General features: G+C 43.7%; 1 protein-coding gene and 1 non-coding gene across 4 annotated transcripts in view; both read right to left on the bottom strand.

Moving 5' to 3' along the window:
- Positions 1 to 13783, bottom strand: part of Eif4g (eukaryotic translation initiation factor 4 gamma) — a 42173-nt gene that overhangs the window by 1805 nt on the left and 26585 nt on the right. For all 3 annotated transcript variants that reach the window (XM_077420215.1, XM_077420220.1, XM_077420209.1), the window contains 15 exons: positions 7088 to 7908; positions 6864 to 6968; positions 6132 to 6650; positions 5939 to 6015; positions 5551 to 5710; positions 5057 to 5428; positions 3793 to 3956; positions 3433 to 3482; positions 3094 to 3320; positions 2438 to 2610; positions 2120 to 2199; positions 1679 to 1905; positions 737 to 880; positions 571 to 646; positions 188 to 337 (listed from right to left, as the gene is read on the bottom strand). In XM_077420215.1, coding sequence (XP_077276341.1) covers positions 188 to 337; positions 571 to 646; positions 737 to 880; positions 1679 to 1905; positions 2120 to 2199; positions 2438 to 2610; positions 3094 to 3320; positions 3433 to 3482; positions 3793 to 3956; positions 5057 to 5428; positions 5551 to 5710; positions 5939 to 6015; positions 6132 to 6650; positions 6864 to 6968; positions 7088 to 7908 — 3345 coding nt within the window. The remainder of the gene's footprint in view (positions 1 to 187; positions 338 to 570; positions 647 to 736; positions 881 to 1678; positions 1906 to 2119; positions 2200 to 2437; positions 2611 to 3093; positions 3321 to 3432; positions 3483 to 3792; positions 3957 to 5056; positions 5429 to 5550; positions 5711 to 5938; positions 6016 to 6131; positions 6651 to 6863; positions 6969 to 7087; positions 7909 to 13783) is intronic.
- Positions 2724 to 2858, bottom strand: LOC143908649 (small nucleolar RNA SNORA53). Its single transcript, XR_013260205.1, has one exon. It is a non-coding gene; the product is annotated as a small nucleolar RNA SNORA53 (small nucleolar RNA).

The raw sequence follows: 13783 nt of genomic DNA, 5'->3' as shown, positions 1-13783 counted from the left end.
CTACAACCAAAAGCAAAACTCGTAAATTTCGCACGCTTCATATCCCTACATCCATAGACTAAGAATCTAATATAAAAGTGTACGTGTACTTTTTTTTAATAAAAAAAAAAAAAAGTTAAAAAATAAAACAAACCGCATCGATATTTACGTGCAATAATAAATTTAAACATTTTCACTTTGCACTTACCAGGTGGAAACTCGATCTTTTTGATGTATCTTTGAATTGCATAAAGACATTGCAATTCCAATAAATCGTTCGCGTCGGCATATCGTTGAATCAACGTTTGCAAATTGGCAAAAGTATCTAGGTTTAGCTTCCAAGTGCCATGATGTCGTTCTGCGCATACAGAGAAAGAAAAGCACAACTTAGAATATTAATGTAAAAAATTCCCAAGTATTTTGTTTCCACGAGTCACGTCAGTATCCTTTTGGCTTGACAACACAAAAATAGTCCATAATATGTATCTTTACTCTAAATAAAATGTATCATCATGTTCGTTCTATCACAAAATCATTCCACCGGAAAAATGATTTAAAAATATTTTAAAAATAGCGTGCTACGATACATACCTAACGTGGTTTCTAAGATGGCAGTCATTAAATGTCTTATAAACTGAGGATCCTTCTCTCTACTACCAACATTTGCCTGAAACAATAAAGCTAATTGTGAGAAAACTATCTATCGATATAAATAGCTATACAAAAAACACATGTATGTCAATTATTCTACATTTACAGTTATCCAACTGCAAATTTCGTCGAAGGAAGTATTTTCTTTCATGAGCCTTGTAAGATTTTCTTGAATTTTCTCAAACGAGAGTTGCTCGGTAGCAGCGGAGTCTTTGGCACTATTATAATCACCAGTTAAAAACTCCAAATTCTAAAAATAAAAACAATAGAACCAATAAGATCGTGCGCAGGTAAGACTCACATTATTGTCTTGGTTACTTCCAGAACAAGATCTGAATATAGAGCAGAAGCGACAATAGTGAAATAATTTGAGAGAAGGAAAAGGGAAGATGTAACAAGATTTAAAAACGAAGAGCAGCTAATTGTTCCAATCGTGAAAAAGAAGTATACGTGCCAAATTATAGTAATATTGAAATGTTCTTTTCATGTAAATCTCAAAAAATTACACCGCGATAGAAAGGGCAAGAGAGAAAAGAGAGAGGAAATGGAGAGAATTAATAAACGTTGGAAAATTTTCCTTTCTTTCACAAACGCAGAAAAAAACGTGTGTACATTCTCTATCGGAAGTTCAGTCAATGCGGTCAGTCAATGTTTTCAGTTGATTTAATTTATAGTACTTTACTCTTGCATCGCGCCAGCAAGATTCTGTCGACAGAACGTAAGTTTTATGTAGACACAAATTGTTGCTAATTTACAACAATTTCTAATTGAATTTATTTGTCATTTACTAGATTAAAATGACGAAAATAATTTCAAGTTGTTACGCAAGTTGGTTGGAGTGGCAAAGATGAAAATCGAACCCGAGTCTTTCGTCTGTCTGTTCTATACCTTTAAAGCTATCCAGTTTTTATAAATAATTGCGAACAATAACGCGAACAAGTCGAGATAAATGTGACAGAATGATTAGACTGGCACTGTTCTACGAAGGAAAAAAAGACAAATAGGGGAGAGAAATTGATATAATGTACGATCATCGAGGAGTACTTACGTATTCCTGAATGATTTTATCGACATTCTCTCGTTCCGGATCGATTAAGTTACTCAGTTGAAGTCCACTTTGGTCCCATTTATCGGCAAGCCATTTAGGCCCTTTGTTACGAGATACTTTAGTCATAAGTTCTCCAAGGAATTTGCCTACAAAGCCTTGTCTTCTCAAACTTATACATATACTTTTGAATTCGGATAATAAGATAGCTCCGTCCTCTATCGAATGTGCTGCAACACAGATTTTCACGCATGTAAATCGATTTCAGATTAGTAGGGCGGATAAATTATTACATATTTTTTCAGGCCTGTTGAGCTATAGCACCCGCACGGCATTTTTCTATGGCGTAAAATGTAATCGTCATCACGAAAGAGAAATCTTTATCTTTATCTTATCTCATCTCACGGTTAACCCGCGGCAAAAAGATACGCATGTATTACTTACACAGTATTTCGGCTAAGTAAGTCCAAATTTTCGGTATATCGATAACCAAATCATCTACTATTTCCAGCACTTCTCCCAATCTAAAACAGAATTTCTCCTTGTATTAGCAACAATTTTGGTGAAAAAAACTTGGTAGATATTACAAAATTAAATTTATGCAAATAGCGTCAGTATCCTTTTGGCATTAGTAACACAAAGATATTTTTCAAAATACCTTTACTCTGTATCAAGATTTTCATCATTAATTAATATATAAACTATTATTTTGCTATAATTTGCTCTATAAACAAATAAGATAACAAGAATGGGATAACTTACCCATTCTTGAAACACTCCACAGGTAAAATATTTTGTCGAAGTAAATGGGACAAGAGTTTCGAAACCAGTTCTCGTTCGACAGGCGATTTCTCGAGAACATGATTAATACACTCGCGTGTAAGTTTGGCAAATGTTGCATTATCAAATTTCTGTTGAATCTCTAATCCCGTATTCTGCAAATGAAAATAAATATGCGTTAACGATATTGAATTTGTGATGTCCAAAATAGTCGAAGAATAATCTTTAAACAATAAATTTTTTATTTTTTTATTTTTTTTTTAAATATGTTGTCCTCCTTTTAGTTAGTGTGAATAGCATGTAGTGCTATCACACGGAACCAAAAAGAAGGTATTGCCTATTATTGCACGCCAATGACTCAAGCATCTCCTATTGAATCAGAGATGGATCTAAGGAGCGTGCGTTGGTTGATAGAAAATATTTATCTCGCCAGATATATAACAAAATTTAAACTTTGTGTTCGATTCGTAGTCAGCGGATCTCGGGTTCAATCCCGACCGTCATCTCACATATGCTTCGGTTTATAAAAAGTTGACAAGAATTTGATAATAATGAATAAAACAGCATGAGGCAAATTGTAACTCGTTTCGGGAAAGATAAATTGATATAGATATCACTTTAAATCTTAAAGAACTTACTTCAACAATCGGCTCCTCCAGATAGTGTTTCAGTATGGAGTTATAAGCCTTTGTGAATTCTTGCTCCGACATCGGAGCCTTGTGGCTTATAGCCCCAGACTGGGAGGCAGACTTCAATACGGGCGGAAGCATCGACACATTCCTTTGAGAGTTATCCAGCAACGGATGATTCTCCCTGCTCGATGCACTGCCCGACTGATGAGTGCCATTACGAGAGCTCCTACCGTCTGTAAAAACACAAAATCCTTGTTTAAGAAATATTTCTTCAAAAAAAGCCTGTTTAACGATACGTTATTGGTAATGCAAGTTACATATATCTGTGCTTATAAGAGAACATACCATAAGACTTGTAATCCCGGCTACACTCCCTTGGACCGGTTGATCGTGATCTAAAATAACAAATAAAAATTTATAAGTGGTTGTCGACGTTCCTTTAAATGTTAATGTGAAATTTGTAACGTCTCAGAATTCATTTTGAAATCATTTAAATTTTAGAAGATTCAGAAACTCTAGTCTGTAATTGTGTATCATCATAAATCGTTAAGTACGAAGCAGAGACTAATAAACATCCATGGCAAATGTATGTTACAGAAAAAAATAACGTGCACGTATTGCGCTCTTTGACATGATAACACGAACCCAAATAATTAACCGGTTTATTCTTTAATCTTGTGAATGTTTGAAAAATAACTGACTTACCCAGAAAGTGGTAAGGGCGGCATCCTCTTGTCCTGGTCTAAATTGGACATATTCTCTAAGCACGCAAATTTGTTGGAACTTATCGTCTTAGAGTTGTTGGCGGGGTTAGTAGCCCTCCATAAATAAGATGCCCTGTTGCCGAGTTGCATGTCGTCCATTGGTGGCTATTGAAAAAGATAATGATCATTTTGTGTAACAAAAAAAGTTTCCACTCTTAAAAATGACAAACAGATTTATTGTTGCCATTTTTCCATCATGCCGATTGCCGATTGTTTCTCTCTCGTTGCTCACTTCGTGTTGCGAGAGTAACTGTCAGCGTAAAAGTCGTGTTTTGACAGTTATCTCAAGCGGGGTTATTCCATGAAATTATATTTTTTAATTTAAATTTCACGCGCATGCGCGCACACGCACATACACACACATATACAACATGATTTTAATCCTTTCTAAGTTGAACACTGTAACGAATGCATATCCGTATCGTTAACGTTAGACAAGAATGGAGACAATAGGAATCCTTGGTCTAATGTTTCTGTTCCGTGCACGGTACGGATACGACACGGCTGTGTCTGAATCGACCCTTATGCATGCAGGAATTATTCTGCCGTCTGCAACGCGCGCTTCAGTGCTAAAAATTTTTGCAAGAGACCTCAGATACGTTTGTCATAATTTCCCCACATATCAAATTAGATTGTATCGAAATATTAAGAGACTTAATAAAAATACAGTTGAAAACTAAAAAGTAATACTAAATGTTTATTAGATGTGTTATATTGCTTTTGAAATTGTTCACCGTTAATTTCATTTTATGGACAACACGTAAACACGCCCATAGGCCCCATAGCGTTTGCGGTGTTCTATTTGCTAGACGTATTTAGGGCGCGAAAAAGTCGCTCGTCTGTTCGCGCTCTTACGCGTCTATGACTTTGAAAGAATTAAAATTTATTTCTTGTGTTTTTTTTTACATAAAGCTCATAATTACAATTAAGAAATAACACACTGTGTAATGTTATGTATATTTTTTAAAGCAACTACGGATGCGTTCTGAAATGTACCGACAGTACTGAAAATCTATAATAGTATGTACACAAGACGGACTAGAGATTATGCGACAGTACATTTCGGAACGAATCATATGTTTTGTTTAGATCAATCGCTTTATCTTATTATTTTATACATAAAAGTGTCCAATACATATGTATAAAAAAAAAAATAATAATAATTCTTATGGCTGGACATGATAATATAAACCCAAACAACTAACCGGTTTATTCTTCAATTTTGCAGTTTCGACCGAATACGTCACGGGTCTCACCCTTCCTACTGGTTGACTCCAACCATCGTCAGTAGGACCACCAAGTCCACGATTTCTTTTCCTATCATTATTACGGTCGTCTTTTCGCGCGGTGTTCAATGGAGCGCTGTTTGCATGCACTTGCATGTCCAGTCTTTCGGATTCCGCTTCTTTTTGAATTTGGTCTATCGTTTTAGGATTGTTATCGTTTCTTCTCGGAATCCATTTATTTGCTCTCAAGTCGATAACATCTTGAAGCATGAAACGAATCCTAGAACTAATTTTGCTGTGGCCTTTTCGTGCAACAATCTCTTGCATTCTATTGAAGTAATCCTGCATCTCCTAAGAATAGGAAGAAATACGAAATTAATTAAAATAATACATATCACCGCCAAACAAATACTTCCAACACAGACATTTTACACACAATTGGACGCAAATAATAAGAACAGCATTAGTTTTACCTCAGCAGGTCCTTTTAATTCCAAATCTTTGCCAATCGTTGTCAACAGTTTGCATAGACACTCCAGATTATCCTCATCATTCTGTTCTAACAGGTGACGAATACATCGGTGCATGATTTTCGTTGTCAAAATCTGCTGTTTATACAGCTCACCGATGAATCTAAATGAATGAGATATGTTTGAGAAAATTATAAATTTCTTTTTTTGTAAGATTTTTGTATTTTATCGTGCAAAATGGTAAATTATATTGTATCATCTTCATACGGCTGCATAAAGCGATCGAATTGATCTAAACATACTTAAGTACCCAGACAGCACACGTGTCCCGATTTTGGACATGTGCTGGGTTTGTAAATATCTTGATGCGTTAAATAAAAAAATTACTCACCTAATATTTCCTACAGATTTAATTCGTATCCTGCGCTCCTCCTCTTCAAGCGCCAACTGAAGTTCTTTCTTTTTCTCCTAATAAGGACAATAAAACGATCAGATACCAAAATAAAATATTCTATTGGAAAAAGAAAGATAAAGTTTGTTTGAAAACAAAATAAAAATATAAATACATCGTGCAAGATGCTTACCGGGTCATTACACTCGTCAATTTCCTTCAGCCTTCGATTTCTCGCGACATCATCAATTGGATTCTTTTCGAATTCTTTTTGGCAACGCGTGATGATAAGCTTCTTGAAGCTAACGGAACTATCTTGAGTATCAGGACCTGCGACTTCCATCATGCCCAGTTCTTTGCACAACAAGGCATATTCGACAGAGAAGCTGGGTTCGTCGACAGCTTTTTCAAAGACCAAATTAATAACTCCATTCAAGCGTTCTTGCGTATCGATCGGCAAATGTCGGACTTGCTCGACCAACGTGTTGAACTTTTGCGGAGTGAGTTTGTTCAATACACTTCGTACTCTCTTATAGAGGGCTTCCGTTTTCGCTTCCTCTTCAGTAAGACCAAGCTGTTTTAATCTCGTTGGTTTCCATGCATTTTCTGTTTCTCTCAGTTTCACGTCTTCTCTCAACGACAGCGAAACATGAATAACATTTGGTTTATTCGCTTTTGGTTTACCCCGGTCACTTTTACGACTCGTTGGTGGCTGTAAAACGAGATATATATATCTGATCGATATCACGTATCAAAGCTAAGATATTCGATAGAGTTATTTGACACAAAGAATGAAAATTTCAATCGAAAGAAATGTATTATTCGTCAAAAGATTTTCAGACCACTACTTTCTTCGTGCGTCATCACGTTTACTCGTCCTTCTCCTTCCATAAGAAAGCAAGCATTTCACTTAAATTCTACTTACCGGACGTGTACTCATATTTGTCTTTGCAAATCCAGGCATTAACGCATCATGCCTGGGAATGTTCGCATCCTTAAAAGCCCTCAAGTCCATAGTATTATGCGTATTCTATAAAAATCAGACGCATATGTAAGTAATAAAACATCGTTTTAATAAAGCGTACGATACGTCACGTATGATAAATGACGCATGAGACGTAGGTGAAAGAGCAACGCGAGATTTCATACCTGTAAACTATCTTTCAAGACAGCCTGCAAATTTGGTAGATTAGCCGGCTTTAGTTTGCTGTTGGGATCAAATTGTAGACGTAAAAGGAAATCCCGGTCGTAGGACTTCCTACCGGTCACGTTGACCGGGCTCCACTGGCCCTCTTTGTACGAGTACTTGAGTAACGGGGCCTTATTACCGCTAGGTGCGGCAATTTCGGCCGGGGCATTACCGCTACCGCTGGAAACCTCGGCTTCTCGCTTCTTCTCCGTGATCACCGATGGGACAGTCGTCGCGTTTTCGTCGTTGGACGCGTGTAGCGCCGACACCTTAAAGTTCTCTTCATTTTTCTGCGCGACCAACGCTTCCAAGTGCATTTCTTCGATAACCGCCGCGTGATCGACGACGTCATTGGGAGATGCGATGGGAAGCGCGTTAAACGCACCGTCCTCGGACTTGACCGAAGATTCCTTGCTGGCCGGAGGTTTATCTACAACGCGAGACGCTTGTTGCGCGGGAGCGCTGTCCTTGGACACCTCGGTGGAGGCGTGCTTCTCGGTTTTCGCGCGAACAAGCAGAATCTCTTTCTCCTTTTCCTTCTTCGACTCATAATTGTCCTTTTCTTTGATATCCTTGCTGATCTCTCTCCCGGGCTCCTCGTTACCGTCTTTCGAGGCGGGAGCGTGCTGCTCCTTGTTGTCTTGCTTATTTTCCACCGTTTTCGCCGCTGATACGGTATTTACAAAGGCATCCATGTCCGTGCCTTCCTTCTCCGCGCCCTTGCGATTGAGTTCGCGGGGTTTCAATTTATTTTTGCTCTTTTGCTTCTGCATAGCTTTACCTGGAGAACGAAAGAGAAAACGACGTTGGTGAGACAATCGAATACGCTGCAATACGAATACGAAAATACAAAAATATGGAAATAGAAGATCGCGGGTACAATTTTTAGGAACGCGTCGCGCAATACATTATTCGATCGATCTACCGTACTTATATTCATCGATTCTACCGATTACTACGCCAACGCATCCCGTGCCGATCGAAGAACCGAGAGAAAGGAAGCGACAACCACTCGTCTGGCTCGCTACCTTCCTTCGGCCTTCCGTCGACACGAGCTTTTCCTCAAGGTGGATTATAAAGTTGAGTGACCGAATCTTCCTCGCGACTTTTAGGAGCTTTTATTCAACGGGGAACGTTCTCGACGCGTATCGGCATACGTGCGTGCCAAGTCGGGCAGTCAGGGGCGGCGCGTTTCGCGTACCATGATCTCGGGATCCCCGTCGATTACGACTTTTGGATCTCGTGCCGCTTCCGCAACCGCCGCCACCTCCGCCACCGTCGCTCGTTCTTCGATCGCCCATGTTTCACATGTGTCCGCGCGCGCGCACGTGCAATTCACATCTTTGGATGGCTCGAGTTTCCGATGGCCGTGCGTGTACGTATGCGCCCGCGCGCGCCCGCGCGCGGCACTTTGCGCGTGCGTGTGTGCGCGCGTGCGTGCGCGCGTGATTCAGTATTTATTTATAAACCTGCCAAATCCCTGCCAAACGTGGCGTAAATGCGACACGTAAACGCGACGGAGCGCAACAACGACAAGGGGAAGAAGAATCGCATCCTCGACAAGCTTATCGGCGCGACGAGACGACGACTCGGTTGTCGTTATTATCGCCGTCTTGGCACGTGAGCGATCGCCGATTTCGTTCTCGATCGAACACCGCGTCGATCGCGGTGACATCCAGAGTCCGCCAACCGTCCAACTCGCGGCCAGGCTTGGAGCTTGGATCTCGATCCGCCGCCGCCGATTCGCGCAACTCGTTTTACTCGTCGGTCAACGGCGACCGCCGTCACAAACGATCGTCCCCGACTGAAAGACACTTCGGAAAAGCCTCGGGCCTGGCTAGCCGCGGCGCCCGACGACTTTCACGCATCTATTTTAACCTGTGAACTGGCGCAAACCGACAGGCACGACATAGGATTTCTTAAATTAGTTCCGTCGGAGCAGGCGCAACGGTTCGACCTAACCCACCTAACTCAAAAGCGCGCTCGCGCTCGCGCTCGCATCCGCACAGAAATATCGCCCGAAAAAAATTCCTGCGTCCGCTCGCGCGTGTCGTCAGTTTTGTTTATTCATCGCGATCTCGACGCGTGGATCTATCCTAGCTCTCCGATCGAAATTCGCACGGTGAAACCTTCCCTGAACGGCGAGCCTCCCGAATCGGCTAATTATTCGACGTGGGCGATATACGTTCGCCGTCCTCGGTGCTGATCACGAATTCGATTCTCGATGCGCGAAAGTAGGTTGGATGCGCTTTAGTTTTACCAAAGCGGGTCGTGGACCGCGACTCCGTCTCTCTCCCTCCCTCTCGCGACAAACGTTAAATCACACAGATTCTTTTCAACGCGCTCTCCGCCGCATAGAGTGAATACGCCCCGTGATAAACTTTCCGTTCAAGCCGTTTGATATTTTCGATCCTACGTGTATCGTCGCAAAATGTTTTACGAAAAAGCACATATCGATACTTGAATATGCGTGGTATACAGTTTGTAAAATATTGTTGTTCCATGGTAAATTTATTTTTATAAATATTGTACGAAGCGTTATAAATAAACCCGTTAGTCTCGACGATGTGGAGGGGCGCGTGCCGTGGGCGACCCACGCGGCTCGAACGCAAGCCGAAAACTGTTCAACAAAAAATGCGTAAGAGCGAAGCACGGCGTTTCAAACTTAAATCGCAAATTTTGGTTCGGGGGATCGTAGTCAGCGGAAACGATCGCTCTCGTTTTCGTGCTCGAAAGTTTTTGGTTCATTTTTTGTTCAACGGTGAAATCGGGCCAGTAGGGAACATATTAAACGCGTGGAACTTGTTATCTTTCCTCTTCAAAACGCTACGTTAAAATTGCGCAAATAACGATTCATTTATTATTCGTTCTCTCTCTCCCTTCCTTCCTCTCGAACCCAGCGAAGAGGATTCGATTCGATCCTTCCGACGCGACGCGAAATGAAAATCGCGAGTGACGCGATGACGCGATGACGCGCGACCACGGATTTCGAGAGAGAGACGATATAATTAGATGGCTCCGAGAGATCGCGGAGGGAGTCGTGCGCGCGCGCGCGCGAGAATAATCACCGTCGGACATCGACGAAACTCAAAGAGCATCGCGCCTGACGATGGAAAAAATATTTGGCGCGCCAACGTACCCCGTCTACTCCGATACGTTTATCGCGCGCCATTTCCAACGGGGTTGCTTTCCCTCTCGAGCGCGACGAGATGTCACGTCTCTTTTTGGTTTAAAGCAAATTTGTTGCGTCTCCAATTTGTTGTATCTTCCAAATGTTAAAAAAATACACATTTGAAACGTGACCTAAGCATCCCATCCGATTTTATCCGTGAATGTTTAAACGATCTCGAGTTTGAAAGACGCTCACGTCCCGTTGTTAATACTCTTCGTTATAAAATGTCGCAACAATACCTCCCCTCCTTCGCGGTACGGCATATAAGACGTCACGTCAGCGTCTCTTTATATATAGTTTATACTATCCAGCCACGGACGATACGAATCGGACGGAAGTTTGCCTTGTGTTTCGATTTTCGAATTTCGAGTCTCGAGTATCGACGTGCCTTCCGCGCGCAAATTTTCCTTCGGATCGAGGGATCTTTGGTTCGGCGTTTTCCGAGGTTACGCGCGCCGACTTTTCTCAAGCCGCGAAAGACTTTCACCCGATCGCCGAATGACGAGCAACGGCGGCTGGGCGGCTCAAGGTTGCCCCGCCAAAAGTCTCGTCGCGATATTTTTTTTCTTTTCGGCGCACCCGCGCGCCGCGTGCTCTTGCGAAATGGCGTTAGCCGAGAACGCCCGACGCGCACGCGCCCGCCTTACCATTGCCACACGTGGCGCGCTCGGTCGCGAGTCGTGACTCGTGACCAGTGACCCCGGCTGCCGAGGGAACCTCTCTTCCCGGATCGAGAGCGTGCCCGATTTCGGCGACGGCGACGGCGACGATACAATCGGTACATCGCGCGTCGCCCGGGTCGTTTCGGGACGACTTTTAACGCGACGCGACGGTAGCGTTTGCGCGATCGTTTCAAGCTCCTCGATATGGATCAACTACTCTCCTACTCGCAAACGATTCAAAACCATTATCTCGATACGATATTCGGCGGCACAAGGAAGAATCTTGACGTTTTATTATCGACGAGCTAAAGGTCGATAAGCGCGCGACATCTCGGCACGCGACTACGCGACATCGACGGCACGAGGGACTTTGAATTCGCGGCGTAAACGCTCGACGACTCCGACGATCGAACGAAAGAACGGTTTTGCGAAGGTCGATCTATCGAGGACGAACGACGAACGTCGGCGCGCGAACCAATATGGTGCTGCGTTCTCTTTCGATCGTTTCACAAAATGGCCACGCGCCACCGCGCGCACGGCGCGATCGCGCGACGTCTTCCAGATGCGAGATGCCGCGCGAGATTGTTGATCGCGCGGAATTGGATTATTCGGCACGCGGCCGATTTTGTGGCCGGCGCGAGATGCGACCCGCGACCGAACGAGCCGTGCGTTCTTGCGAAAGAGTATATTCGGAAGAACGCGTCCACCACGTGGTGGAAAAAGAAGCGTCGAGTATGTCGCGACATGCGCGCAAAAATCGGGAACGTGCGACAAACGCGCGATATCTAATTTTTCGAGATAACGCGACGAAGAGGGAAGGCAAGGAAAATCGGAGCGAGATATCCCCCAGAACTCCCGCCGAGGAGCTACTCGACGGCGACAGATTTAGGTGGCCATATTGAGCGGTCGCCTTCCTCCGCGGCGTCCCTGAACGCGCGATATAAGGCGCGATATTATCATCGAGAAGCGAGACTCCAACAACGTACGGTTCGCGCATTGCATACCATTTACAAATCTAACGAAACAAATAAGATAAGTAAGCGGACGCGCCGCTCCGCTCCGCGCCGCGCCGCGCCTTTCGTCTCCTCTCCTCTCGTGTCCCGCCTAGTTACAAGCCTCGCCTCGCCACGCCACGCCGCGCCACGCTGACCACAAGATGTCGGAAACCACGTTGTCACCGAGGTACCGACATCTTCGATCACGTTGCCGAAATGTGCGACGAGTGAAAAAAAGTGAAATTTCGTGTACGTACATCTCTCGACGTAGGGTCTCTCTCTCTCTCTCTGGTACTTTCACGCTCCGCTTCGCACGCTCCGCTTTTCGCCACTTCACTGTCTCGCGTTTTCGAACACGCGTTTTCGACGCGAGCTTTTCGCTAGGCCGAAATTCATTCCTCGGGACCACTCGAGGAGGAACGAGGCCAACTCCGAACTCTCGGATGGATGTACAGAGGTGGGAAAAGGATTCGGATAAAAACGACGCGTGTATAGGGCGCTCGTCGCAATTCGATTAAAAAAATATATATATATATATGTACAATTATCGCGAAGGTCGTTGCAGTTACGTTGCAATGTACAGACTGTAAAACACAGCGCGGAGAAACGGTATATAATAAGCGTATTCGTTGCCTGAGCGGTAAAGCGATGCGTAAAGTACGCGCGCGAGTTGTGGGAGATAAAGGAAAAGGGAAGAAAAGCGGAAGAATCGAATCGATCTTCGGAGGGTCGTTTCTCGAGGGTGGGATAAAACAAATTCTTTTTTTTTTTTTGCTTAAAAAAAGGTAAAAGAAGGTAAAATAAAATAAAAAGGAAGGGACAGAATTGGGAGAAGAGAGCGGTGTAAAATGCGACCGGCTAGCGCAGCACGTGCTGGCTACTGAAGGCCGTCCGGTCCGGTCCCCTCGACGACGATGGAGGATTTCCTCCCTTTCTCCGCCTTCCTTCTCCCGTTCTTTCGTTCCAGCGTTCCAGCGCCGGTTCACCGGTTAATCCCGCTTCGTTCGTCGTCGCGCCCCGTCGGCCATTTTCGCGCAATCGCGTCACCGTCCGCCTTAAGTCCCGACTCGACTCCGATTCGCTTCGCCTCGCCTCACCTCACCTCGCCGCGACTCGCCTCTCCGTCTCCGTCTCCGGTTCGCCAAGATACCTGCCTAACCACGCGATCGTATCGTAGCGCAGAAAATAGACGAGGAAACCGCGGGACCTTCGTCGTCCGTAACGGTCATCGAAAGAATTCCGATTGTTTAGACGCGAGACGTCGATGATGATTTTTCAAAGCGAAATAGAACAAAGAGGAAAGAAAGAAAATAAGAGCGGATCGATCGGAGTATACTTGCCGCGAAAAATATCAAGTTACCTAGCTGTCGCAAATTGACGATAGATCGATTATCCCTTCGACAGAGAACGTCGTCGCGTTTCCATATTTCGTGTTGCGCACCGGCGCGGCGCGGGCGCGACGCCGACGTCGGCGACTCGATAGCTATTTGCCTCTTAAATAATCAAGTTTTCTCGAAGGACGAATCCAGAACTTTCGCAGAACTTGATTGCGCGCGTACGCAAACGAGATAAATATAAGAATCGCTGTGTATCTTACCCTTTTTCATTTTGCGACTCTCGCTACAAGCTGGAGTAGAAATTTATCGATGTTCGAAATTCGAATAGGAACAACTTTACGCGCGCGTATAAACAAATGCCACTAGACAAATATATCACACAGAAGTCACGCGACACTGAAAATCAACGATGCTTCGGATCTTTCGGACAACGGAACTGTCGCGACACTTGTAATTTTTTTCGAGATTAAATAAAGATCCACTATAGAGT

Source organism: Temnothorax americanus, unplaced genomic scaffold (genome assembly GCF_048541705.1).
Source record: "Temnothorax americanus isolate GAGA-0224 unplaced genomic scaffold, ASM4854170v1 Scaffold11, whole genome shotgun sequence".
Classification (NCBI taxonomy): domain Eukaryota; kingdom Metazoa; phylum Arthropoda; class Insecta; order Hymenoptera; family Formicidae; genus Temnothorax; species Temnothorax americanus.
This window is presented reverse-complemented; position numbering and strand designations above follow the sequence as displayed.